General features: G+C 38.9%; 1 protein-coding gene across 4 annotated transcripts in view; it reads right to left on the bottom strand.

The window, feature by feature from the left end:
- Positions 1-27,921, bottom strand: part of STAU2 (staufen double-stranded RNA binding protein 2) — a 171,142-nt gene that overhangs the window by 75,027 nt on the left and 68,194 nt on the right. For all 4 annotated transcript variants that reach the window (XM_058813148.1, XM_058813131.1, XM_058813123.1 and 1 more), the window contains 3 exons: positions 27,787-27,918; positions 23,746-23,806; positions 10,330-10,637 (listed from right to left, as the gene is read on the bottom strand). In XM_058813148.1, the coding sequence (XP_058669131.1) occupies positions 10,330-10,637; positions 23,746-23,806; positions 27,787-27,918 (501 nt within the window). The remainder of the gene's footprint in view (positions 1-10,329; positions 10,638-23,745; positions 23,807-27,786; positions 27,919-27,921) is intronic.

Here is a 27,921-nt window from a genome sequence, read left to right on the forward strand (position 1 = left end):
ATTCTCCTCACATGCATACCTCAGTAGTGAGATCCAAGCACTCCTACACTGATTTCCAAATCCAACCTCCACAAAGTGTTTTGTTTTGTTTAAGGCCACTGTAGGAAAATGTTTGAGCTCAGTGTCAACCCTAATACAAGTGTAGAAGTTTCATTTCAGTCTAGTCCTGCCAACAATTCAAACCCATGCACTGGAATGTGCGAGCCACAAGTAAACCTGATTCTAGAGCATCCAGCAGGACCTCTCCTGTGCGTGCAACCCTTCAGAAATGTGTGCATTGGGGAAAGGAGAGACATTTAGAAATGCCACACAATAAAACATTGAAGTATCCATGTATAAAATGGAACAGTTAACGAGTAAACAAATGTGGAGGGGAAAAGAAAATTGTGTAACCATTGCAATCAGAGGAGAACATCACATAGAAACTATATCCTGTGTGAGGTTTTGTTATGGAGCCACTATGGAGGAAAGTTAAGACTCCAAGCCCTGCCAATGTAGCAAGCCAAATATGCCTACAGCCACATACTGGGACTGATTGTGGGCACTCAACCCTGGCATTTTACATTTTTCTATGATCTTTGCTTTGTGGAAATTCACAGTGGAATTTCCTACTGGACTACCTGCAACTTGTGTTTTGCTTCAGTAAAAACTGGAGGCTCAAGTTATACATGTGTAAACAGCTTCTCTAAATGTTTCCATTTAAACAAATTCTCTGAATAATTTACTGCACTTAAATGGTCAGCAGAAATAACTGTAACTTTCCTAGTCTGGTTACAGAACAATGGCCAAAATACCACATAGTCACTTAAAAATAACAATTTTACCAAAGCTGAATTTTCCTTTAAACCATTTCCAGGCAAAGTCTGCAAAACAATTAACTGGGTAGATAGCATTCATAAATACGAAGCAAGCACTAAAATGCTTTATTCAGAGTTTGTAAAGGCTTGCTTGAAGAATTTGTCTTTAATTATCACAGGTAATTTGAAGCCTGACCTTTGAAAGTATCCAAGCTAAACACCTGTTCTTCAGTAACACTGAGCTGCTGCTTATCAATTACAAATGTCTTTAGAATAATAAATCATAAAGAATGAAAATGCAATTTTTTACTACTTAACTATACATTGGTCCCAATAACTTAATATTAAGGGCTTACAATAGAACATAGCTGAGATCATAGACAAAGAGTTTAGAAGAACTTAAGTTAAATAAATGTGTTTTAAAGACGTGTCCCCTGCAGCTAAAGCAGTTGAAGAAACCATTCAAATAAGCAAATAACATTGTTTACATTTACAAATGAAACATCATATGAGTATTTATTGATTTTTTTAAAAAATTCAAAAAATACATTGTAACAGAACAGAATGTATACGCTCTTCAATGAAAGACAAAAACTATGGTTATCATCTGGACCAGAATACAAATACATGCTAACAATTTAAAAATCATTTTGGGTCATTCAGGAAACATGAAACAAGCTAGCTGTTTGGAAATGCAGTAGTCTTCTCCTTTAGTAAATATGCCTGAGAAAGTTAACCTGTAAAGACATTGGCTTTTAAACTCTAAAACACAAAGAGCTTTCTAGGCTGAAATGGTGAAGAGACCTGTGATATGCACCTGATAGGCCACTGAGCCATTTCCCACAGAGATTCTGTTCACTGCTCCACCTCAGCTCAGCCATCCAGCAGTGGCAGAGTTTCACATCAATACCAGGCTTATTGAAGTGAGGTGCTAAAAAGCATGCTAAGATGATGTAAAACCAGCAGTTACATACACAGTGGATAGATGTTAATAATCAAGATTCCGTACCAAATTCCTTGCTTTGTATTAGGGCCAAGCAAAAAGTAGTAGTTTGGTTCAGGGATGAAAAGGACTATATTTTTTGGCTCAAGGTAAGACCCTTTAAAAACAGTTTCTACAAAAGCATCTAGAATCAAAGCATGAGAAAAAAAAAAAACCCAGGACAAACACAACTAATCACTTTACAGTAACCACATACTTTAGGCAAGGAGGACCCAAAACAGTAACATAAATTGTGCATCGGTTCTATGAAAATAAACCATTACTAGGAGACACAAGTAATCTGACAAGATGTGAAAGTGAGCAGTGAAAACTTCATGGATTGAATTTCTTTTCATCAGAATTAATCTGTTTCTACTGCAGGCAGGTAATAAATGGAACTCAGGAAAACTGAATTCCTATTAGCAGCTTAACTCTACTACAGTGAGGCTGAGGCTGTTACTGTTTCTTTCATTAAGAGACATTCAAATGAATGAAGCAAAAATGACATTTCAAAAATGAAGACCAAAAGAAAGCTGAAAGTACATTTTAGACAAAAACAGTGTTAGGTCAAATTCACAACTGGTGATATCTGATGTAAGAAAAAGTAATTTAACTATGCTGCTTATACCAACAAAACATCTGACACTATTTCTTGAATTCTAGCAGCTTTTTTAAAGTCACTCAACAACTGCATACCTTGAAAATTACATGGGACAAAAAAGTTCATTATCAGGCATGCAAAAGGAACCTCCCATTTTTAGAATTTAGTTACATGATCAAATTACATGTGCTAAAGCATACAAAACCAACTCTTCAAATGAAGCAAATTCACAATTCTGAAAAGGGAAAAAACTCCAGACAAAACAAAAACTCAAAAACCTGTGACAGAAGAAAGTACATTTCTACATATATCTCTGACAGTTCAACACTGTAAAATGAGCCACTATCCATACACATATGTAATTCTGCATGTAATGGGATAGGGAAGAGGCTTCCTCTTCCTAACTTCCACACCACAGAAATGACTGGATGTACTACAGAGGCTGCCACTGCCCTATGAAATATAGGGCACTTGGCATTGCTGGATACAGTGTTCAAGGCCTCAGGCACTGACCCAGCATGTTTCATCTTACATTCTCTAGTATTGACTATGATGGCAAAAACATTCCGCATTGCTCTGACACCAGCTTGGCTTCTAGGCTGCACCTTCTGAACAAAACACCATTCTCAGGTGTCCTGGTTCCAGCCAGGAAAGGGTTAACTTTTGCAGTAGCCAGGAGGAGACATGACTAGGACCTGGAGGTTATCCTATAACACCTCACATCACTGCTGCAGGGAGGGAGTCTCTTCAGGGGAGAAAGGGGACCCTTCTGGTCAAGTAGCGTGGCAGAGGGAGTGGCTGGGTATTGTCTATTGGTGGGGGGGTTCTGTGTGATTCTTGCACTCTCTGTCACTAACACTGGTCAAATTCTTATCTCACAGCTGTTTCCAATAAGTTGCTCTTATCTCAACCTATGATCTTTAACTTTTGTGCTTCCAATTTTCCTCTCCATCCAGTTTAAGGGGTGGGAGGAGGGGGAGGGAGGAGCAAGTGAGTGGCATGTGGTTTGGAGAGTCTCAGTGGGAGCACTAAACTGGGGAGTACCATTCCTAAAACACTACAGCCTTATTGGGCACCCAGTGTGTGGCATCAAGGGTTGAGGTAACAATAGATCTGTCCAGAGCAGCTTGGAAACAAATTCAATCTAAGCATTTGTTGCCTTAACTCCAGAGCCACCGGTCACAATGCTGCTTGGTCTGTTCATGTGGTTGTGGTACCTAACCCTGCGTTCACATATTCCCATATGTGGTCCTTGTGATGTTCTTTTTCAGAGCAGGGAGAAGGATTGGAGTTGCTTTTTTGCTGTATTATGGGATATCAGTCTATGACTGATCAAGGACAATGGGCATAATTTTGGAAGTGTATTCAGTGCTGCTCTCCTACCTTTACTTTAGGCACTGTCTTTGGGAGTCAATAATCACACTCACTCTGTGGGGGAACAGGGGAGGATGATTTTCTCCAGTCTTTCACCTCCTTCTCCTCCTTCAGCTGTTACAACAGCTTTTGAGAATTTTGAATTTCCCTTGGATGTTAAGGAAAGCATGTTCTTGTGGCTAAGACTCACTGTCTCAGTCCACACCATGCCTAGAGTCAAGAAACAGATTTCTAGGAATTTCATTCAGAGATCTGCCCCAAGGGTGGACAGTCATGAGTGGCATGAAATGTGGCAAAAAACGAAGCAGTTTTTAAAAAAATCTTCTGCTCCAGTGGTTTGGAAGTTCATCCCTGAACAACTACAGGATCTTGCTAAAGTGACAGAATATTTGCAAGGAGCATGCTGTGGCAGCTCAGGAAAGGGGCAACTTATTGTAGCGTGCTGGGCCTGGCTACTCTTTACTGGACACAGTTCAATACTGGACAGCACCCTCAGGGGAAAGAGGAAGAAAACAGACCTACAGGCACTGTGGCCTGATTTGCAGGTGAACCCAAGGAATCGCCTGTGCCAGTAGTAGTTGTCCCTATAAAGAAGAAGAAAACCAAATCAGCTCACTTAGTGAGGGATAAAGAGGAAGTAGAGCTCTCAAAACAGGAGGAAGAGGCAGGGCCAGAGATAATCACCTGATCCCTATTCCCAGCTGTATTGAATTTGCATGGCCTAGGTTTTGAGGGGGCTGGGAGGGAGGGGCTACAAGGGTGGTTTCTGTCAGAAGTTGCCAGAAGTTCTCTCCATGTCCAGCAGAGCCAATCCCTGGCAGTTCCAAAGATGGATGTGCTGCTGGCTAAGGCTGGGCCAATTAGAAATAGTGGTAATACCTCTGAGAAAACATATTTAAGAAGAAAGATAAATTAAAAACTGTTGTGCAGTTGAAATTGTCGCTGGAAAATGATGGAGTGAGAACATGTAAGAAAAGCTCTGCAGACAGCAAGGTCAGTGCAGAATGAGGAGCAGAAGGTGCTCCAGGCACCAGAGCTGGGATCCCTCTGCAGCCCATGATGGCCATGGTGAAGCAGCTGTGCCCCTGCAGCCCATGGGGATCCATGGGGATGCAGGGATTTGCCTGCAGCCTGTGGAGGAGCCCCACACTGGAGCAGGGGGTGCCTGAGAGGAGACTGTGAGCCCATGGGAGACCTGTGGAGGGAGGGGCCCTGCTCCTATACTGGAGCAGCCTGGCCTTGAAGGACTGCACTGCATGGAAGAGTCACCCATGCTGCAGCAGCTTGGGCATGGATTGTATTGCCCATGGGATGGAGTCACACTGCAGCAGTTTGGGGAGGACTGCATCTCATGAGCTAGACTCATGTTGGAGAAGTTCATGAAGAGTCTCCTGTGGGAGGGACCCCATAGCACAGCAGGGGAACAACTCCTCTCTCTGGGCAGTGGGAGAAGCCACAGGTGATGAACTCACCGAACCCCCCATTCCCTCTGTCCCTTTGCTGTCAGTGGGAAGGAAGGAGGGGTGAGGGTATGAGAGATGAGGTAATATTTTGCTGAAGCCAAAAGGTTGTTAAGTGAAAATTGTTGGTTCTGTGTGGTGTTGTTTGTGGTTTGGATTTGTTCTGGTTGGTTTCTTGGGTGTTGCTGTGAGCTGGGAGAGGGGCAGCATTGAAGACCTGACCAAAAGGAAGTAGGATGAGAGGGGAAGAGATAGAAGAGTAGGCGGTCAGGAGATAATGTAAATCCCCGAGTACCCTGCCAATGGGAAGGGGGTCAGGGACCACCCCCTAGATGGGAAAAGGTATATTTTGTAACCATTCTGTTGGGAGGGTGTGTGTGCTCAGCTCTAGGGGAGAGAGGTACACACCTGGCTCAGTTAAACCATTACTAATAAACAGTTTGCTTTTGCTTTGACAAAACTTTGTCCCCATTTAATTGCATCTAAAAGTTAGTTAATTTCTAACAGAGGGAAGGTGTTTTCAAGGTTCTTATTGTATTTCTCATTATCCTGCTCTGATTTTGTTAGTAATAAATTCAATGCATATATATCTCTAAGTTGATAAGCATTGGGGAGTACCTGTTTTGCCCATGATGGTATTTAATGAATGATCTCTCCAATCCTTACTTCAACTCATGGATCCTTCATTATATTTTCTCTCCCCCATCCAGCTGCAGAGGAGAAAGTGGCTTTGGTGGGTGCTTGGCATCTGACCACTACACCAGGTGAGCAAAAATACGTCAGCCACCAGCCAGGAGAGCTCCTGGTGACCTGGCTGCTCCTCCGCTGGGGCATTGTGTCCCACAGTATGAAACTAGCAACTGGAATCCCTGTCACAGGATGCAGGTATTGACAGAGAGATTGGGAAGAGGACAGAAACTCTCAGCTTCTGGAAGTGACTCCTGTCAAGCAGAGGGAAGGGCATTCTCTAAAGGATGATCTAATAGTGTGTCAAAGCAGGTGGAATGCCATTGAGAAAACCTGAGAGCATTAGCTGTGCTAGAGGTACTTTAAAGAGCAGCTCTCTGTAGCTCCAGATGAGGTCCAGAGTACACAGTCCATGTGGTGGAAGTTTGTGCAGAGCACGCCATCCTCGTAGGCCATTGACATTAATGGCAATGAAAGGAGAACCAACAGTGCTTCAGGTGACTACCTGACTCTGGCAATATGAAGATCATGTTTTTTCTTCACTACCAAACTGCACCTCAGCTGTGCAAGACTGTCCAAGATGGCAGACAGATCTGAAAGACCTGAACAAGCTAGAAAGGACATGGCCATGGTCCCATGGCCTGCCAGCATGGTCCAGAGTCCTTTCTATTGGTAGCAAGGGCCCCCTGCTTGAGAGAGAGGGTGCACACCACAAGGTGGCCTGTGGTTTTACTTGCATGACCATAGAAAGGACATGAGGAAGTGGAATGGAAAACCCACCTGTGCCCTAGCACATGGGTACATGATTTGAGAGGAAAAACAACCACTGCAGAAAATCCTTCAAGGATAAATGCTACTCCAGTTTCTAGCAGACAAATACTCAGACAGAACAGGAGGGCTGATGTTGCTTGAAACCATTTGCAGTACCTTCAGTTCAAATTTGTGAGCAACAAATACCACGACCAGAATTGGAGGGGTCCTGACTCCAGCAAGGTAGAGGAAAGGGACAGTCAGATCTCTTGGATTGTGTGGATGTGATGGCTTGGCACACCAGACCCACAGGAGTTTAAGGCTTTTCTTGTCACCAGTGCACCACGTACCCTCATGCTACCAAGACAAGTAGGGGCAGAATCCATCTCTGCTTCTGGGGTGACAGGGGATCCCAAGAGCTGCCTGTACTGGAAGATGTAGTGAACCTGACGGGGTATTGTGAGAGACTGGAGGAGACTGCTTGCTCAAAACAGTTTGGGGGTGTGTGTGGGCAAAGGAGCAGGTTGGGCCTTGCCCTGGTGGGACAATGTCCTGCTCCACACACCCCATCCTCTAGAGCCTGCATCCCAGCCCCATAGTGACTGCCAATCACAGGCACACTGGAGGCAATGCTCCTCATCCCATCTCTGAAGCCCTAACCCAGCTCCTGAGTGGCTGCCAGACCAGAAGTCTCACCTGGAGGAAGGGCCCAGGAAAGCCAAAGGGTACTTAAGCCAGGACACCAGGCAAGCACATCTTGACCCTACCTTCCCTAGGATTTAATATCAGCTGGAAGACCACTGGAAGCTAGCCATAGTAGCTGTATTCATTCTTTTCTGCATATTTTCTTTCTCTTTTTCTCTTTCCTTCTTATAATGCCTTCTTCTCAAAGTTTGAGTAACTTAAACCTGGATTGGTTGGAGTTTGCTATGTTCATCAGGCTTAGAGTTTGCTAAGTGAAGGCTTGGCAAGACATTTTATGTTGACTGAATGTTGCTCTAAACTTTTGCCTGAGTTCTCTGAGTTTCTGAAATTTGCCAGTAAAGTTTTTGTTGTTTTCATCTCTTGAGAATACCTTGTTGGTATTTCTCCCTTGCATCTAATTCACGGTACATAAAAAAATCTGCAAGCCCTTTTAAAAGACTTGTTGAGTGAGTTCTGGGGTCTTGCAGGAATGAATGGCAAAACCACCCCACTGTGATGGGCCAGAGGCCTTGTGCATCCTTGGCATAGACTGCCTCAGGAGTGGGTATTTCAAGGACCCAAACTGACATGCAGTACACCTGGAACCAACTGCCCAGGGGTGGAAGCACATTCCCACCATTTGCCATGGAATGATCCAGACTGCATTGGAAGAGAGTGAGGCTTCATAACACTTGCAATATATTGATGACATCATTGTGTGGGGCAACCAAGCAGAGGAAGTTTTTGAGAAAGGGGAGAAGATAATCCAAATCCTCCTGAAGGCTGGTTTTGCCTTAAAGAAAAGTAAGGTCAAGGGATCTGCCAGGAAACCCAGGCTTTAGGAATAAAATTGTAAGATGGATGTCATCAGATTCTAATGGCCATGGTCAACAAAATAGCATCTATGTCCCCACCAACCATCAAGAAACAAATACAGGTTTTCCTAGGAGCTGTGGGCTTTTGGAGAGTGCATATTCCAGAGCTCAATTGATTGAAAGCCCTCTATATCTTATGATGCAGAAGATGAATTATTTTAAGAGGGGTCCTGAAAAATAAGCTTCTGAACAAATTAAGGAAGAGATTGTTCATGCAATAGCTCTTGGGTCAGTCAGGACAGGACAAGATGTGGAAACTGTGCTCTATACTACAGCTGGAGAGAATGGTCCTTCCTGGAATCTCTGCCAAAAAGTACCAGGGGACACTGGAGGATGACTCCTGCGATTCTGGAGCTGGGCATACAAAGGACCCAAGGCCTGCTACACAACAACTGAAAAAGGGATACTGGCATCTCAGGAAGGGGTTCAAGCTGCTTCAGAAGTGATTGGCACTGAAGCACAGCTTCTTCTGGCACCCTGCCAGTGCTGGGCTGTATGTTCAAGAGAAAGTCTCTTCCACATGTCATGCCACTAATGCTACATAAAGTGAGTGAACTGCGCTGATCATCTAGTGAGCTTGAATAGGAAACCCAAAAGCTCAGGGATCTTGGAAATCATCATGAACTACCTCCAGGGGTTTAGATTTTTGGGTGAGAACAGTCTGTGCTGTAGAATTGTGTAACATTGGTTGCTGAATGATACTGTATGCTATAACTGTGATGGACAAGGAGTATGGACTGCTCCAGATGCACCAGTAGTGAACTCGTGATGCAGCCTGCAACCAGCTGACAGCACACCAGCCCTCCTGACCTAGAATACATCTATGATGTGTTGCCCTGTTCTTCTAAGTTCTTCTAAGCCTTCTGATGTTTACATTTTTGTAATGGAGTTTCTCACACACTTTTCATGTAAATAGTGATTGTTTTGCATTCCTTTCTGGAGGAAGAGAAATTTGATGGACTGTTGGTTTGACCAATGTGGCTGGAGAGGTGGCAATTTCATCCTCCAATCCACAGTCACTTTTGAAAGTCTATAAATATTGGAGTTCAGAAATAAACTTCCTTCTTTTTACCTTGGACATTTCAGCTTGTGCGTGTCGTTCATTTCGTGTCCTGTTGCGACACCGATGGGACCCACAGCCATGGACCAAATGAACTCAACAGACATCTTGGAGGAACAGCCAAAATTGACTAAGGAAATGATACCTCTGCTTGTATATACATATATATAAATGGAATGTGTAGGATCTGGGCATGCAGGATGGTATAGAACAAGGGGCGGGTAATGTCCTGGTTCTGGCCAGGACAGGGTTAACTTTTGCAGTTGCCAGGAGGGGCCATGGCTAGGACCTGCACATTATTCTATATCACCTCATGTCATTGCCATGTCTGGGGGAGGGAGTCTCTTCCAGTTGAGTAAGCGTGGCAGAGGGTATGGGCAGGTATTGGCTGTTCTCAGGGGGTTTCCAGGGGAATTGTTCACTTCTTCTGCCCCCTGTCATTAGCATTGTTGCTGTTACTGTTCTTTTCCCTATCCCATTGCTGTTTCTAGAACACTGTTCTTATCACAACCCACGACATTTACCTTTTTTGTTTCCAATTCTCCTCTCCAGCCCACCACAAGGGGAGGTGGGAGTGGGAAGGGGAGAGTGAGTGAGTGGCACTGGTTTGGAGAGTGTCAGTAGGACACTAAATTGGATAGTACCATTCCTAAACCAAAACATCAGGTTACATTTAAGAGGTGAAGGGTGGGAAGCAAAGAAACTACTTGAATGACCTGGCCTAGAAGACAAATGCAAAGGCAAGGTGGTGCATCAGTAGCTTCTGGATCAGAGTTGAAGGGAGAAACCAAGAGGTGAAGACTCTCAAAGAAGTGCAAGTTAAAAGCATAATTTAAGCCTGTAATTATTTAAGGAGAAGAGACATAGGAGGAAAGATGGGCTGCAGTAAGATAAATGTAAAGTGGAAATCTGTATCTCCTGGACCCAGAAACTGCCTCAGACACCAGCTAATTTTACAAGCTAAGTTACATGCATGCCCACATTCAAGAGGGCAAGAGTGAAACCTTGATGGCAACGCTACGACTCTGGCTGAAGAGCTTCATTTTCCCCCTCCCATACCTGAAAGCCTTGAATCCTTGCCAAATATTCCAGCTGTTTTGAAGGCTGCACTGTAGAACAGGGGGAAGCAGGGGATATTCCTTTTAGACCTATGGCTTCGGCAGTTGGGGACGTTCCATTCATGAGAAGTTCCCTGGCAATGGTGGCCGTGCTATTTGTGGTAGGAGATATGCTGAAGAAAGAGCTGGAAGTCTGGCTCATTTCTTTGGATGGCATATAGCTTACAGTGGTACCAGGGGCTGATTTGTTGCGGCTTGCTTCCATCTCTTGATATACGTCAGGAGAGAGATGGAGTATTCCCTTTGGTGCTGAAAACAAAACCAAAGATCATTCTCATTACTTTGGAATGGGTTTGACATGTAGACAATTTTCATTAGCATATTTTACAGTGAAAAACAAAGTAAGAATTTAGAAGCAGTATATATATATTTTTTTTACACTAACTGTAAATGAAGTCACCTAATATATTTAGAAACTAAGCAGATCTGAAGGGGCCCTCTTCTTCCTCTTCCCCAACTCTTTCTTTTTAAAATGGTACAAACCTTAACTTTAAAAGTAAACTGTGGATAGCATACAACACACAATATGAACAAAAAATGTTTGGAGTCCTACAAACCATGAGGAAGAGATGTTACTTCAAAATAGTAGCACAATCATTATTTCCGTACATTCTTCTACCTCCTATCTGATACAATAATTTAGGCTATTTTTTTCACAAATAATTGAAACTAGTCTATATCAGCACTGTTGCCACCAGAAGTAGTTTAGGTTTTTTCTCCCACCTCCAGCTGGTGCTTGTACTCCCCAGCTGCTCTCTTGCCAGCACCAGCACCTGCAGGCCCATGTAGGGATGTCCATGAGAATGAGATGCTGGAGGTATTGGCTGTTCTCAGGGGGTTTCCATGCGAATTGTTCATTTCTTCTACCCTCTGTCATTAGCATTGCTGGAAGGGCAGTGTGGTTCCTTGCAGTAGCAGCATTGCCTTGAGTTCTGGCTTAAAGAGTTTGCTGAATCACAACAGCAGCCTGGGGCTAAAAAATCTTAAATTGCCCTGCAGCCAGTGTTACTGTGCTAATGACTCTGATGTGACTGACTGCTCTGCAGTGAAAAGGAATTTATTTATTTATTTAGCTGCATATCCTACAGTTTTCGTCCTATAGTTTTCAAATAGCTACTTGCCTTTGAGAATATTTATACTGAAAAAGGAAAGCATATATGTGTCCTACTTAATATCAACAGGAGTTAAGGTAAACATTGAAAAAGCTAGATTTATTTATGTAAGTAAATTCTAAATATTTCCAGTGAGATGTAAGTTAGGGATAATTTATCTACATTTAAACATTTTGAATACCTTTTCAGAAAATATCTCAACCCTAAACCTGCTTGGAAACAGAAATACATACTTGAGCAGTTTTGCTGATAGTCCTGTGCATGGAAATGTGCAGAATTAAGTCTGACGTTTGCTAGTTTTCTTACACAATGAAGCATTTTTTGGAAACACAAATAACCAGTTGGCTGATACTAGAGGGAAACCTTTTTCTTATTATTAATGCATCAGAAAATGAGCTTGAAATGTGTAATTTCATATTAAGAACATACTTTAATCTTCTAGCATATAATGTGAGTGAACCTGAGCCATATGGCATTTCATGCTAGGGATAATAAACCTGTTTGTTAACTGATTTAGTAATACCAAGAGAAATCAAAGGGTTCAGTGTTTAATTCATTTGCAGTACATATTAAATTAATCTCAGAAAGCAGAATAAATTCAAAGAAGAGGAGGAAATTAATTTCCAGTACCTAGGAAAGATTCCTTTAATCCTAGAAGTGCAAGTAGTACTTTTAAATAAAATGACTACCACAAGGAGAAGACTCAGAAAATATTACCTGTAATTAATATCCTCATTTTCAACTACATGGTGAAAATGCAACTTCCTCAGTGCCGACTCAGCAAACTGCTTACAGGTGAATCTTTTAATTGATCTACTCGTACATTTGGCTTTTAAATTCATATTGCTTTTAGAAATATGGAACATCTGCTTATATCATTTACAAAGACATATCTTTTATTCACCTGATTGCTCTCCCCACCTACCTCCATAGGGCTGGGGAGTCTGGTTGGATCCTGAACATTTTACCTAGTTTAGAACCGGCTCCAAAGGCAGCATGCTGAGCTCCAGAGCTAAGCACAAATTCAAGACAATGCTGCTGGGAAGTATGGAGGATAGGATCCCTAAAATTTCTTTTTCTCTGTCTGGGACAATTTAAAACATAATCTAATAGATAAACAACTGTGTAAATACACAGCATTATTTTATGGCACATAATCATTGTATGAGAAGAGAGACTTGACACACTTTTCCTGAGGCTGTAACCTCCAAGGCCTACCTCTGCCTGTATTTTTAAAGTCTTACACAAGATGTAAGATTAATGAAAACTGAAAAAAAAAAGATAATGCACATCTTGATAGTTGATGTTAGGTTACAAAACCAAACAGCAGTAAAAATACCGAGTGGCAGGTGTCCACCACCTCCTAAGAACTGCCCACTGTAAATCGGATTTCCCACGAATATTTCAGAAACAGAAATGTAAACTGAACAAAAGATAAAACAGTCTACTTGTTTAGAAATAACATGATATTAGCCCTCCTAATAAATTTTAGAAAAACATAGTACAATGTTAACTTTAAAAAAAGTTTAAAGAAGTTTAAAATCAAGTCCAGTGCTGCAGATGTCTGTTCCATTGATGTAATATTACTTAAAACAAACATTTTACATGCTTTCTCAGCCATTTCACTGTTTTTACATGATCCACCCAAATATCTAACTGCTGTCTGGAACAATGGTTTGGAATACTTCCAGATTACTAAGCTTTCTAAATGTTAAAATAACTAATATGCAGCATATGATGAATAGAAAGATATTGAGCAGAGTATAGCAAATGCTCTTAAAGTACTGACTTTAATGGTGATGTTAAATTAATAATAGTACTTTTACACTTTGCAACACCTTACTGCTAAAGACTTCAAATTGCTTTATAAGCAATAATTAATTTAAATCATACATTGGCTCTGAGAGGCAGATATTATATTACCATCATTGATTATCTCTGGAAACAAAGTAATGTAATATTCTAGACATTACATTAATGTAGTTGCAAGATATTAACTTTTTATATTCAGGGCCTATGTTTCACAAAGCTTCTTACAAACATGTTTTAAAAGGCCAATAAAAACTTGGTCTCTTTGAAAACTTCTATAAAACATACATTAATTGTAATTCATTATCTATTTTTAATGTATTACTGAGGTTATTTTATATATCATTCCTCACTGTTGCCTGCTTACTTCAACTCTGCTGTATTATAGGAAAGTGTGTAAATATATTTAGTTACAGTAGTAGAGTTATCAAATGACAAGGGATAAAACAACAACAATAGAGGATTAAGTGCAAGAACAAAAGATCCCTTTATAAATTATCTTTATTTGTCTTCTAAAAATCAGTTGATTAAAAAGCAGGGGAAAAAGTAATACTATCCTCTAACACCCTTATGCATTGCGGGAGAACATCTCCAGGCAAACATTTTCATTCATTTTTACTTTTCAGCTAAGAAAAAAACTTAGACTTTTGGGTCCATTAAATATTTATCCCATACCATACTTCACCATACTCCACAGGAAGAATCATAACTATTAGGAGTCCCAGGATCTATAATAGACCAACAACACTGCACCTTCTGGTGGACATTAACTTCGAAGCACAATTATGAAACATGTTAAAATAATTTCCATTTATATTATTTAAACCTGTGGGCAAATGTGCTACAAAAATATGCAGGCTAGCTATGCAATGTAATCACTAATATTTAAAAAACATGTCTTACTCATCATTGGCAGTAATTGTTTGCAGTCTCTCACAATCTTCTGAAGTCTATGAAAACACACCAAAGACCTTTCTTACCTAAGAATAAATTTCTTCATCTTCCATTGTCTACTTTTGCTGTCCCATACTGAACAATAGCAAAATAGCTTGGACTCCAAGGTAAATGTGTGAATCAGATATAAGATGGTGGCCCAACAAACCCTCACAAGCCTTGCCCTGGAAATGTCATCTCGGTGCTTTGATTGTACCTTTTTTTCACAGCAGCCACAATAGAGACAATCTTTAAAAGCTCTGTTTGAGTGATATTATTTTTATCCCTAACCCTTTCTCTTCAGTGTCCCCTTGGCTGGGAAGACAGGGGGACATTTCCACAAATGGGTCCTCCACTTTCTGGAGTTTGGATAAACAAAACTAATCATTAGAAAACTGTCTGCATGGGTATGGGGTGAAGAACAACAACTGACAATATTACTGGAAAAGCCTCAATGTAATAAGACTCTGCAAAAATGGAATTTGCTGATACAGGAACAGTGACAAGTTACCCACAGCAGTGGGCTACTAAATTAAGAAAAGTTCAGAGTGCTGACAGCATTGCCTGCACACTCACAGCTATTAGAGCCTGCACAGGTACCACTGGTGTCCTATTTCCAATTTTCTGTTTCTCTCAGGAAGAGCAGAAAACATTATAAGTTGAGATTTCAATTTTAACATTCAACTCCACAAGATGGCCTACAGAATCAGGCTTGTGTTGTCAATCTGCATATATATATATGTATGTCAGTGCTACTTTTCTCTTCTATACTTAATCACTAGTGTAGGGATACTCTTCCTCTGCCTTCACTCAATGACTTCTCTGGTTCAGGGGCATTCATTGACTTTTCACATTTATACTTGGTTTAAACCTCAACTTTATTCTTTCTTGGATAATACAGTTCTCTCCCCAAATTCTTGCTTATCCTACAAAAAAGCTATACTTGTTCATGTGTCAGAAGCAGTGCCAGCTGCAATATGACTTCCCCTGACCCTGATGAAGAGCACATACTCTTCCCTGCACTACAATCAGTGATAAGGGACATGGCACAAAGGAGTTTTCATGTCTTGTGCAATGATGCAGAGTAAACAATGGTATGATTCTGTATATGATATTCTTATGAATTAAGTTTAGCACCCTGGTATCTGAAATAACCCATCACCAGATGAAGAAAAGACTGTTCATAAGGAAATAATCAGTATTTTTGGAACAGAATAAAATGCTCGATAGATAATCATCAAAAAGCTTTCAGATTATGCTATCTGTAGTCACATTGAATAAAGCCTTCTTATAATGTGGTACATAAAGTACAGGGAAAAATGTTCTAGTAAGGCTGTAAGAAGGAAAAATTAGAACTGGATCTAATCCTGATTTCACAATTTTGTACATTAAAATGGACAAGAATTTAAGAGGTATGAGGAATACTCAAACACAAAAATTACTCCCTAGAACTGGCAGGTTCTCAACAGGCCCTGAAATATGGCCCATTACAAATCTACTGACATAGAAAAAAAGAGAGAATTTACAAAACCAAATAACTACTTCAATAACAAGACTGAAAAATGTAAACATTATAATAATAATAAATTATGGTTTTATACCCCACTCAGTGTAAAAGGCTATTTATATACTAGAATATTTTCAAATTTCATTACCTCAGTAGGAACTCAGAAAAGGTCAGTCAGACAATTGAATAGGCAAATAGTATGGCCATTACGTTCTCAGCAATTGTCTACACACAATTTTGGCTTGAAATACCAGGTTGCAATCATTACTTACTTAACACAGCTATCTGTGGTATTTCTAAGTCACCAGCTACTGCAATATTCAGACATGAAAAAATGTTCTGTCATTACACAATGTCTTTCAGTCAAAAGATCTTGTCTACATGACCTTAAACAAACTTATGTTATATAAAGCTGCTCATTAAAATACAAGCTTTGTTTAACCTTAAAATAACCATGGTACTGAGGTATATACTATTTAGTTCTTCATAAAATCGGGTCTTGATATCCCTCATTTTGCTGGACTATTTTCTGTATGACCAAAACAGAAATTGCAGTATTGCAGGACTTAAATTGTATGCATTTCTTAAATTGTATACATTTGGCATTTAAGGAATATGAGGTAAGTCTTTTGAATTCACCCCAGCTTCACTCCTGCTTGAATGCATAAGATTTTGGTTAAAAAAAAAGACATAGTGTTTGCAGTGGGGAATTTCTACAGGATATTCTATGATATATTCCAATAGACAGATGAAACATCTACACTGTGTTACATGATAATTCCTGCATCATAATTTTCCAGCAATATGTCCATGTAATACATACCCAAAGATTAAGATTGAGCTGGTTCAGGAAAAAAGCAAGCAAAATACAGAAGGAAGGTCAGTATTCTTAGCAGTAAAGAGGATCAGCAAATTTGGAGCAGGAGCAAATCAAGCTAGTGTGCTGGCAGATCAAGGTGCTTGTAACAGCTGCTAGAAAGTGATATTTGTGGAGGTAAAGCAATTTAGGAGAGTGCCTGAGTGCAACTGGAGGCAACCTGTGCAGGCAAGACCATTCATTAAGAGATTAGGAGGGGAATGAGAATGGTGGTGATGAAAACAAAGGCCTGACCCACATGGAGAAGAGAAGAAATAATGAGCAGATCTACTAGACAAGGACAGAGAGGCTGCTGAAGCTAAGAAGGCCAAGGGGGCCATCAACAAGCACAGCAACTGTGTGAGTGAGGAGGAAATCAGAGGAGAAAGCTGTGTTTGATGTTGAAAGGGCACAAAGGAAAGAGTGGAGAATTAAGTTTTAGCTCTGTCAGCAACTAAGTTTCACTTCAGGAGATTCACTTTTTCAAGGACATGATTATCCTAGACTAAGGGTGAGGTACATGGTGGGTTCCAGGTTGGAGGGAGGGGTGTTGGAAAAGGAGAAAAGACTCCAGAAAAGTGAAAATATTTAGAGTAACACTGTACTGAGGTGAATGATGTGATACTGCTCCATTTTCTCACCTGAAGACAGAATACCAAATGCAGATACTTAGCATAATTACATAATTAAATTTGAATTGGAGAGTTAACATCAAAAAAGAGCTCTGCATTTCTGCTTCATGTGCAGATTTTTCCAAAGGAACAGACTAGCAACCTTGAATAAATGCAGTTCATATCAGCCTTTTAGGAGACTGATAAAAACAAAAGGATGCATTATCTGAAATCATCTCTACCATAGAGCTGGCTGTCTCCTGCCATGGTGTCTGCTTCCTCTTTATACATTTCATACATCAAAATCTTGATGGCTAAGCAGTCTCCCAGACAGGTGACTTGAGCTTCTTGTCTTGAGGGCACCCAAACCACAGATCTCATAGCCCAAGTCTGTATTTCTCACATATGCACAATCTGTGCTACTCAAGAACCAGGCAGCAGGTTTCTCACTACTCTTTCTTTTTAACCTGTATCTAAAATATGCAGAATATATAGAAACCAGCCAGAGAACACCTGAATACACATCTGCACTTTCATTCACAAGAGTTTCAATCAACAGGCAAACTCCAGTCATGATTACTTTAGATCACTCCTTCCCTGTGAACTTCCTATATTTTAATAGCATTTGATTGTTCCTTTTTTGGCTGCAAATCATGTTAGATAGACATCTCCAAAAGGCAGCTGCCATTATCCAGATTACTCTGCACTCCATGAATACTTTCCTTCTGCTGAAGAAGGAAACTAAGTCTCCAATGCTCTGGGCACATGCTTAAAACACTAGGCTCTTTATAAACACACACTGCACTCTAAACTCAGCACAGAAATCATCATCTCTGAAGATGCAAACCTTGCAGAACTGTAAGCACTTAATTAAGCATCTCAAAAGGGGAAATGTGGGAAATAGAGAAGGACCACTTGCAGTCATTGTCTTATGCTACAGAGTTGAGCCCAAATCCCACTCACACATAAAAATGCTAATTTGGCTCTTGCCCCTAGTTCTCAAAACAGCAAAGAAAAAATAACACTCTCTTCCCTGTTTTGTTAATATGTTTTTTAATATTAGGTGGTTTAGAAGTTTTTTCAACTATCAAATAAATGTAAGCTGCATTTAACTGGTATTACACTGGATAAAATTATTTTCATTGTTAGAAGAAACTGAAAAATAACACATCAGTCATTAATAATACCAAATGCAGCATGGATTTCCTAGTTTCAGTAAATTAGGAAAGAAATAAAATTGAACAAATCTCCTCTGCTTCTAAATTTAATTTTCAAGTATCTTCAGTTAGAAAGAAAATTTAATTAGAAAATTAGCAAATCAACTCAGTAGTTACAGAGGCAAGGTATTATTTAAACATAACCAGCTGTGATAAGAGCTAGGACAGGCTATGAGATATGAAGTGAAGACAAACGGCTCAGCTGAAGGAACTGCTCCATTGATGGTATAAGGCTCACCTGACAATTTGTTAGCTAAAAAAATCCCCACAAAACAGAACAAAAATATCAAAATGAACAGATGGAAAACTATTGTTCTGTGGCCTTTCACTGAGTAAGTGGTGTTGTCAATCCCTTTACTGTGGTTTCTAGTCAGAATGGCAAATAATCAGCAAACATTTAGTGATGTATCAATGTAACTCCTAGCAAAAGTGCATTACAATTGACAGAGTTGAGTAAATTTGGAAGCAATTCAAAAGCCAAGTCCAATGCAACAGCAGTACTGAGTAAGTAAAAATGCACACAATCCACTATAAATCACCTTTGAAATATATCCAGAAGAATTACATATTTCAGCAAAATATAACACACAAACATTCCAATGAAAAATGCCCAAATTACAACACAAAAAATTTATTCCAAAACTGTAGACTTCTGTTCCTGCTATGGAAACACAGGGGTGTTAAATTATCTACTGGAAGTCTTCACCAAAATCCCCAGTTGAAAAACAAACAATTAGAGGACTAGTTAAATAAATATATTTCTGAAGCTGCTGAGGACCAGAACTACAAAGTTCAAATAAATTTTGTTTCCTTCAGAGTGAAGATGTATTAGTATGCAAAATTTCATAAATATATAATTTATGTTGCATTTATCTTCTCCAAAAAGCTGGTGAAGAAACTTTTAAGTAAGGATCTGAATGTAAATCTTTTTGTATTTTTTATATTTCTTAATTTATATTTCTTAACTTATATTGAAGTAGAGTTTTAAAAATAATTAAAAAATGTTACTTATAGAAAAATACAATATTTTCTTATTACAGACTTAAGAAACTCTTCAGAATAGCTATTTGTTTTTTCCTTTTCTTTGTTTTTTTTTTTTTTTTTGTCACTGAGAACAATTGTATGAGATCAAGTATCTTTGTTCCTTAGGAGATCATCTGCTCCTGCTGCTCATTTACCATCTGAAATCATAATCATCTGTTGGTGACAATCTAATCATCTTTCCAGTAACTAATTGTGATGTCACAAACAAATGGTTATGATTTCAGGTGGTGAACAAACAGCAGGAGCAGATGTACTCCAAAGAACAAAGACTGTAAAGTCATGCACCAATCCCTAGTAATAAAATGTTAGGCAAGAAAAACAAAGAGTTTGTCCTTTACAGAGAGGTAAGATTGCTCTGAATGTGTTCTTTTTAAATTATCAGATTTTCAGTACTTTGTGACTCCCAGAATTGTTAGAAATAGGTTAAGGAAACCTATACAATGGAAACCTCAAATTGGAAAACCTGTAAAAACAGTTATGGTCATTTTTTTCCTTCTTTGAATTATAATATCTATAAACACAGTAACATTTTACTTTTATTTTTATACTGTTTTTAATAGCTTATCTACAGTTTCTCCTAGAACATATCTTGTATGGTGTTTGTTATTACCCTATCCAGAAATACAAAACAAAAATATGTTCCCATGAAAATGCACTTGCAATAGGATTGTTTATTTGTTGCATGTTTTGTTTCTGTTGATAACTACTTAAATCAAGAGAGATAAATGAGATTCTGTTTACAGTAAACATCTTCTATATGGGCTGCAAATACGTCTGGTCTGCTCACAATTTCTCAAAGTCTCTTCCAGAAGCATAAGGGAAAAAACCTCAATGTTCTTGCCATTTCACATGTGAAGAATTTCAAAGATATCCCAAACCAAGAAACCAATAGCTTTGTGTTTCATCTTTCTTTGAAATTGTGAAATGAAGAAGACAGGTAAAGAAGTAAACCTGTGGGAAGAAGCTTTGCCAGTGAGTTGGAGGAACAGAAGTGAGGTTTGCCACATGGATAATGCAAGAGTAACATGATAGAGGGCAGCAGGAGAATTTAAAATTCAAGAATATTTAATAGGCAATACTAAATATATATTGAGCTAGTAATTAGGAGGATACAAACTGTAGAGTATTTCTCAGCAAAAACAAACTACGTTGTAAGAGAACCATGAAATCTGTTCTTCAACTGTACTAAAAGATAGAACTGTTATGATTTTTGTTTTCTGTTGTACTGAAGTATACAAATTCCCTTTACTATTCCAGTTTTATTTGATTCAGATGGAAACAAAGAAAGACTATCTGTCTGCAAAAGGAAACTGATGCACAATAGCCTGGCCTAGCAAGACACAATTGTTTTCCTGGAATAAAATGACTGGAAATATGAATAAAAGCTGCCCAATGGTAGATGTAGTAATCTCAGAGCCTCAGATTTTGAAGATCACTGAAAGTTACGTTTATGGTAACAAGAAATGCAAACTGTACATCTCTCTTTTAAGAGGGATACAAAAGGGAGGAAGCTGCTCCATTTGCCCTCTTTAAAGCTTCCTAACTTTAAAAAATTGCTTTAAAAACTTAAAGAGTAAATTCACCTTCCAAAAAGTGCTGTTTTTAAAAATAAACTAGTATACTCACACCTGAAAGGATATGACATTTTTAATCTCAAATTGTGGAACTTGTTTGGAACTGCCTTTTAAAAACCCTGTACTTCACAGGTGCATGAGAGATCATTCATAGAAGTGATTTCTTTTACTCAAAACACCCTGGCAGTGTTCAGAGTCAGGCTGGATAAGTACTTGAGCAATCTGGTCTAGTGGATGGTGTCCCTGCACATGGCAGGGGTGGTTGGGACTAGATAATCTTTAAGATTCATTCCAACCCTCTAACTTTCTATTATACACTGAAATCACCTGTTTATTATTAATGTTGCCTCTAAATTGGAACCCTCAAAAAAGGGGGTTAAGAGACTAAGAACAGTGGTCTCTGAATAAATGTTCTATGTCTATTGGCAGGCTCCATCTCTTTCAACTTCCAATTTACTTGTAGATCAGAAGAATGGAAATGAAGGCATCAAGCATTACTAAAGTGTCCCAGAATGAAAAACTTTTTCTCTATTGTGGCTCTGGTGGCTGCAAAAAGGTCTGTGAGCAGATCTGTGAAAAATAAGTTATTTGGTACACGTTTAAAATATAATTTCTGTTGATCTTGTCTCCTGTTGAATGAGTTTGCCTTTGTGTTCTCCTTCTAGATTTGGATTTAAAGGTATAACTGTCAAAGTTGTCTTGAGCAGCCTAAGAGATTGTTTTTTCTTGTTGATTTAACAGAAAATCATGTTTTCATCTATAAGTATCTCTGCTACAAGATACTGAAAGGACAGGAGAAAAAATAGAGGTCTTATGCTGCTGTCTCAAACTCTAAGATGCTAACATTTGAAGACATTTCACAGATCTTGTCCTTAGAGATTTTGACAATACAAATACAAATCATCTAAAAGTATTGATGGGGGTTGATGACAGGGCTGTAAGGAAACCATTAATGGGAAGACAGATCCTGTAGAATCCTTCCTTTCAGGGAAACACAATGGCATGTGCTCCATCCAAGACTACTTTAAACACTAGCAAAGTGTTGTGTAAGTTGAAGCAAAAATTATTCCTCAGATCTCTGGGTACCTCTGTGGTGAGTGGGAAGACCATATAAATAATGGAACACTACTGAAACTCCTTAAAACCTGCTTTTAGGAGCATGTCTTTCAGATGTATATAGGCAAAAAATAGAAGGTAGCTCATGTGTGTGTCCTTATCTCTACAATCCTTAGTTGAGGGAGATAATGTTTGGGACCCTTAAGAAGTTCAAAACTATACACGATTCTAGAGAAAAATCCAGGGCTCAAGAAGAAGTGAAAAAGTACTATTTATATTATCTTTACCACTTTAAACAGCAAAAATCTAGTTATAAACTCACCAAGTTCTGTCTTATTCTTTACCTGTCGCAGTGAAACCAAATTCAATCTTGACCAACAAGGTTTCTTTGGTTTTTGTGTCTTATAGACAAAGCTCAAGGAAGAGAGGAACTACCAGTAGCAGAACCTCATCAGAGTCAGGGATGTTGTGAGAAAAGCTAGAAATGAGCCCATATAAATCACAAAAATATCAGAATTGCAGATTGGGTCAGGCTGGGAGGGACGACAGTTGGGTCATCTGGTCCAATCCCTCTGCTCAAACAGGGTCATCCCAGAGGACACGGCACAGAATTGTGTCCACATGATTCTTGAATATCTCCAGTAAAGGAGACTCCATAACCTCTTTGGGCAACCTGTTCCAGTGCTCATTCACCTGGACAGTAAAGTTCTTCCTCATATTCAGGTGGAATTTCCTGTGCATCCACTGCACCAAATGGGATCTGTCTCAGTGTGCTGAGTCAACCAGCTTGCATCATTTTTGAGGCCACTCTCTGTTCTCCTCAAAAAGTCCTGGAGATCAGAAGAAATCTCCAGTGCCTGGAGAAATGCATTATACTCAAAAAAGGCAGGCTGGTCAGCCTCAGTCTGGTCCCTAGGAAAATCATGCAATCCTCTTAAAGCCATTTCTGGGCAGAGTGTGATTGTCTTTCATGATAAAATGACTGGTTTTATGAATGGAGAGCAGTGGATGTCATTTACCTTGGCTTTAGCAAGGATTTTGACACCATGTCTCCCTTGTCTCTAAGCTGTGATTCTAGAGTCTAGGTAGATAAATTCCTAGATAATGGAAATCTGTTGGGACCCAACACCTGCCTTCCAATATCTAAGAAGAAGTTGTCAGAAAAGATGGAGCCAGGCACATTACTGAGGTATATAGCAGAAGAACAGGAGATGACAGCCATAAACAAACAGGAGATATTCTGACAAGAATAAAAGGGAAAAAATCAATGTGAAGACAGTGAAGCACTGGAACAGGCTGCTCAGAGAAGCTATGGAACCTTCATCACTGGAGAACTGTTAAAAGTCATAGGCAACCTTATCTCAACTCTGCACTGACTGTGCTTTGAGCAAGCAGTTTTGGTGACCTCCAAAAATCCCTTACAAACTGAAGGATTCAATGATTCAATTAATAGATTAAAATTTCCTTGTTTCTGCACTCATTCCTACCTACACCCACACACAGGACACTCAGGGGTTAATTCATCTAATTGCAACAAAACCCCTAAAATATTTACAAAAAGCATTTCAATTGTCTTGGATAATCCAAATCATACAAAGAGAAATAAGTTTCAATATAAATTTAGAAAGCAATACGTACTATTACTTGTTGGCTCAGGAAACCCAACATTTTGGCCATTCCAACTTTTGTTTTCTCCAAGCTGAAACAGGTAGAAAAAGATAAGTAAGTAAAGAGCAAACTGCTCCCTAAACAGAACACTCCTGTTTATAAATTTAGTTGAAATACACTAAAAAGGATGAGTTGAGACTGCCACATCTGTTCACAAAACTTTGCTAACTCATCCTAATTTTTGCCTAAGACAGGTTATTTGAGTAACTTACCCTTCATGAGTAAACATTAACAACTATTGCCTAACACTGAAATATAAATGTTTCCCCAAGGATTAGGTTCAACTCAATGTGATACCAAATCAGACTTACATAAAATTAAATGTTTTAAGCAGCTGTCAGCTGAAGACATAAACAGTCAACAGAGAAATTACATTCTAAAACAAGAAGATCCCAATTACCGCCTATAAAGGAATGTGTAAACAATATAAAGTACTTTGGGTGTAATTTAAAAATATTTACTAACAAGTAAATTTTAAATAGATTTAGTCACTGAAGTGGAAGTAAAAAATATTGCAATTTTCAATTATTTTAATATACTTTTGAGGAAGCTAACTGTCCTCAAATTAATTTTACTATGTATTATACTGGGTATTACTCTGACATGGAAAAGGAGAACAATTAACACAGAGGTTCAAAATTAAGCCAGTACTGAGGTTTACGCAGTAAATAAGATGGCAGTGTTGTAGGTGTACGTATAAAACTGAATAAAAAAGTCAGAGCTTCCTCATTACTTAGGAGCTATTGACAACCAGCTCTGTGAATGTGAAATGAATGATCCTTTTCAGATTTCACTGGGATTTTCTATGCAAACAGAAAACCTCACAGCAAAGCAGGCAATATGCCAGAACAAAGTTGTAATCCTTTGCTCTCGAAGATGGGGTTGGAAAGTGAAAGAGATGAGAAGGAAAATCAACCAGCTGAAATCTGCTTCTGCATCTCAAGAGGTTGCATTAAGGCTGTTTAGATTACTACCATGTCATAATGCAGACCACTAGATTATACATTTTACTTGGAAAAGAGTATTAGAGAGCACACCATGAAAAGCAGGTATTTCGATGATTGTTTCCTTGCTTTCCATCATCATGTTCATCCCAAAGAGCCTTGGCAATGTGCAGTGAAAATGGGAGATATTTGATGGAAAAGGACAGGCATTACAGTCAGCTTTCAAACTGGTCACCTACATCCATACACTTTAATTTCATATAACTTGTTTTATCCATATTATGAAGCAGGTAATATGTATATTTTAAAATATGGGTGACAACAGTTCTACATATGAGTAAGCAATATGCAATCTATAAATATGTTTGTATTTACTGCTGCTAACAACAGCATGATTTTGTCAGGAAATCATCCTGAGCATCTGTAACATGATGGCAGCACAAGCACACTGTTACAATAAGACAAGATTTCCAACTTTCCTCATTCTTCTCTTTTTTATTGTTTATTAACTTGATCATAACAGAGAATTAAACAACAATTCCTCTATGAGTAAGTGATCCTTAGTACTGCTGACTCACATGAATGCAATCTACCTTGGTTTTCTTCTCTCTAAGAGAAGACAAGTGGCAAGAAGAAACAAAAAGCTGGAAACATGAAAAAATTACTACAACTCTCCATTCTCATCCATACAGCTGAAATTCTGACAACTGCAAAATGTCTCCCAGCATACCTCCAGATTGCTTTCCTCAAGGCTCTGCAAAACCATTACCGATTTCTTTCAGGAATCAGTTTAATCCAGAAAAGAGCAGAGCCTTTACTTTTTTACATTACCTGATTACTTGTGCTGCCATCAGCACTACACATTGCTCTTATAATGCTCTTAGGTCTCCATTAAAACAATAAATACAGTCACTTTTTAAGTACCAGGGTTAAGGAAAAAAAACCCGCTGGATTTGGTTTTGCTTATTTTTAAGGGAGGAGGAATGGAAGGACTTGAGGAAAAGAGAGCACAAGGGAAAAAAGAATTGCGTTTTTTAACATCATCGAAAAATATACAGGTGAAAATTACCTATTTAGATGCCAACCTGCTGCATCAGCTAATCTACACTGGGACTCATTTTGGATTCAAGCAGTAAAACAAGTATTTTCTAATGATATGTCCTTATTGTGCAATTTGTATGCAAGGAATTTTGCAATGCTCAAATTGATAGAGATCTAAGGGCTTTTTTCCCTCTTCTCCACCAGAATTTAGTTTGAGAGTTAAAATTCCTAGAGCTGCACAAACTAACTTTGTGCATCTCTAGATATGTCCAGACATATATACAGAAGATAAAACCAGATGCTCTAGACATTTCACGTCCTTAAACCCCAACAAAGCTTTAAAATTTTGTTATGATTCTGCCACTACATAAAAATTGAGTACTTCACAGTTTTTGGGTACAGTAACGTTTGTTCATTGTATTCAGAATAACATTAGGCCATTGTACACTAGTCTACCAATCCTGAAATGTCTACATCTTCAAATATGCAATTAAGCCTGATTTTCTAAAGACAATGCACTTATAAGCAATAGCTTAATAAATGTAGTGAAACAAAGCAACAGCATCCCTTTTTAGGCACTCAATTTTTTGGTAAGGATTTCAATGTAACCACAAGTTTCCACTATGTAGAGCTGTGCTAAGAAACTATGTTGTGGGCTAAATTTTTTCAGGCTTTATCTCTGAAAAATACTGTAAAATTAGTTCAGCCAATTTAAAATCCTAGAATGACAACCTATGTTTTCATATTAGAATAAAAAAATTGATTTTTCTGTTTTGACTTGTTTTTTATTAAAGCCATTTGATAAAATTGGCAGTGAAGAAAAAGTTGATAGTTTTACACCCTAGAGAGTATATTCTACAGCAGAAATGTCTCAGCATTCTGGTGAAAATGAATTATCATTTGACTCAGTCAGAAGCTTTAAATGGCCCTGTCTGCACAGTGTGCTCTCACTAGGAACATCATCCAGCTTCCAAGGACTCTGTTTAGAGTATTTCACACTTGTCTACGACTAAGACATATAGTGAAGAAGATAGTGAAGGTGAGTGTGAACAGCACATATATTGCTGCTACTCTCAAAGGACAGTGAAACTGAAGAAGGTGGGGTCAAGTAACCAGTACGGTATTTCTTTTTTCCTGGTTAGGAATATAGAACGTATAGAACACAGTATCTTCATATTTACATACACATAGATGTGTACACATATACTATATTCAGATTTATTATGTAGTCCTAGAAAAGCCCAACAGAACATTCTGTTGGCTACCTAGTGCAGCCACAGTAAATATATAAGTAATTATCAAAATATATACATGCAGTGAGCCTGTATATGACAGGAGCTGTTTAGGATCCACAGCTTAGTTAAATACCTTACCAAGTATCTTTTCAGTAAACAAAAGGCAAAACTTTAACAGCCAATTTTGGTTACAAAAGCCCTAATCAATAAATTCAAGACAGGAGAGGAGTGCTAAGTTACAGATAGCTAATATGGAAATACATACTTGCAACACATATGATTTTAAAATGCAATTCCTTCTTCATTAAAAAAAGTGACACACATTTTCTTTATCAGTCATCAAATGTGAAAAGGCCATTATTTTTCTGTAACGCTGTCAGTGCACATGCAATGGGAAGATAAACATTGATTACTACTTCATATATGAAAATTACTAACGTTGTTCCTTTCTGTTCCTTTGGGCTCTCATGAATGCCCAAAATGGAATAAAAGCAAGAGGTACATTCATCCTGACTTGCAAGCAGAAATAGGTGCATGGATTACATGAACACTTTTGCACACACACTATTCTATGGAACTCTGTTCCTCATTACTCTCACAGGAGCAGAGGCTGCACTTAATACTAAGGGTAGCTGTTGAGCTGTAGCTAAACAAAGGCTAATCTGTGACAAGCAACTCCCTAAAACAGGGTGTGCACAAGCTTAAGCTTCCAGTTTTATTAAGTGATTAGCTGATACAGCTTAAAAACCTAGACAAGGATAATTGTGGGCATCACAACAATTGGTTCTCACCTTTTCTGTCTGGTCTTGAAGAGGAGTAGAGGCTTTGTATCCCAGCTGTAGCAACATTGCTTCTGCTGCATTTCTTTTAGCTATTTTCTTGTTTGGGCCTGTTCCAGTAGTAATGTCATTGCCTACTTTTACCTT

Source organism: Ammospiza caudacuta, chromosome 1 (genome assembly GCF_027887145.1).
Source record: "Ammospiza caudacuta isolate bAmmCau1 chromosome 1, bAmmCau1.pri, whole genome shotgun sequence".
In the NCBI taxonomy this organism is placed as follows: Eukaryota; Metazoa; Chordata; class Aves; order Passeriformes; family Passerellidae; genus Ammospiza; species Ammospiza caudacuta.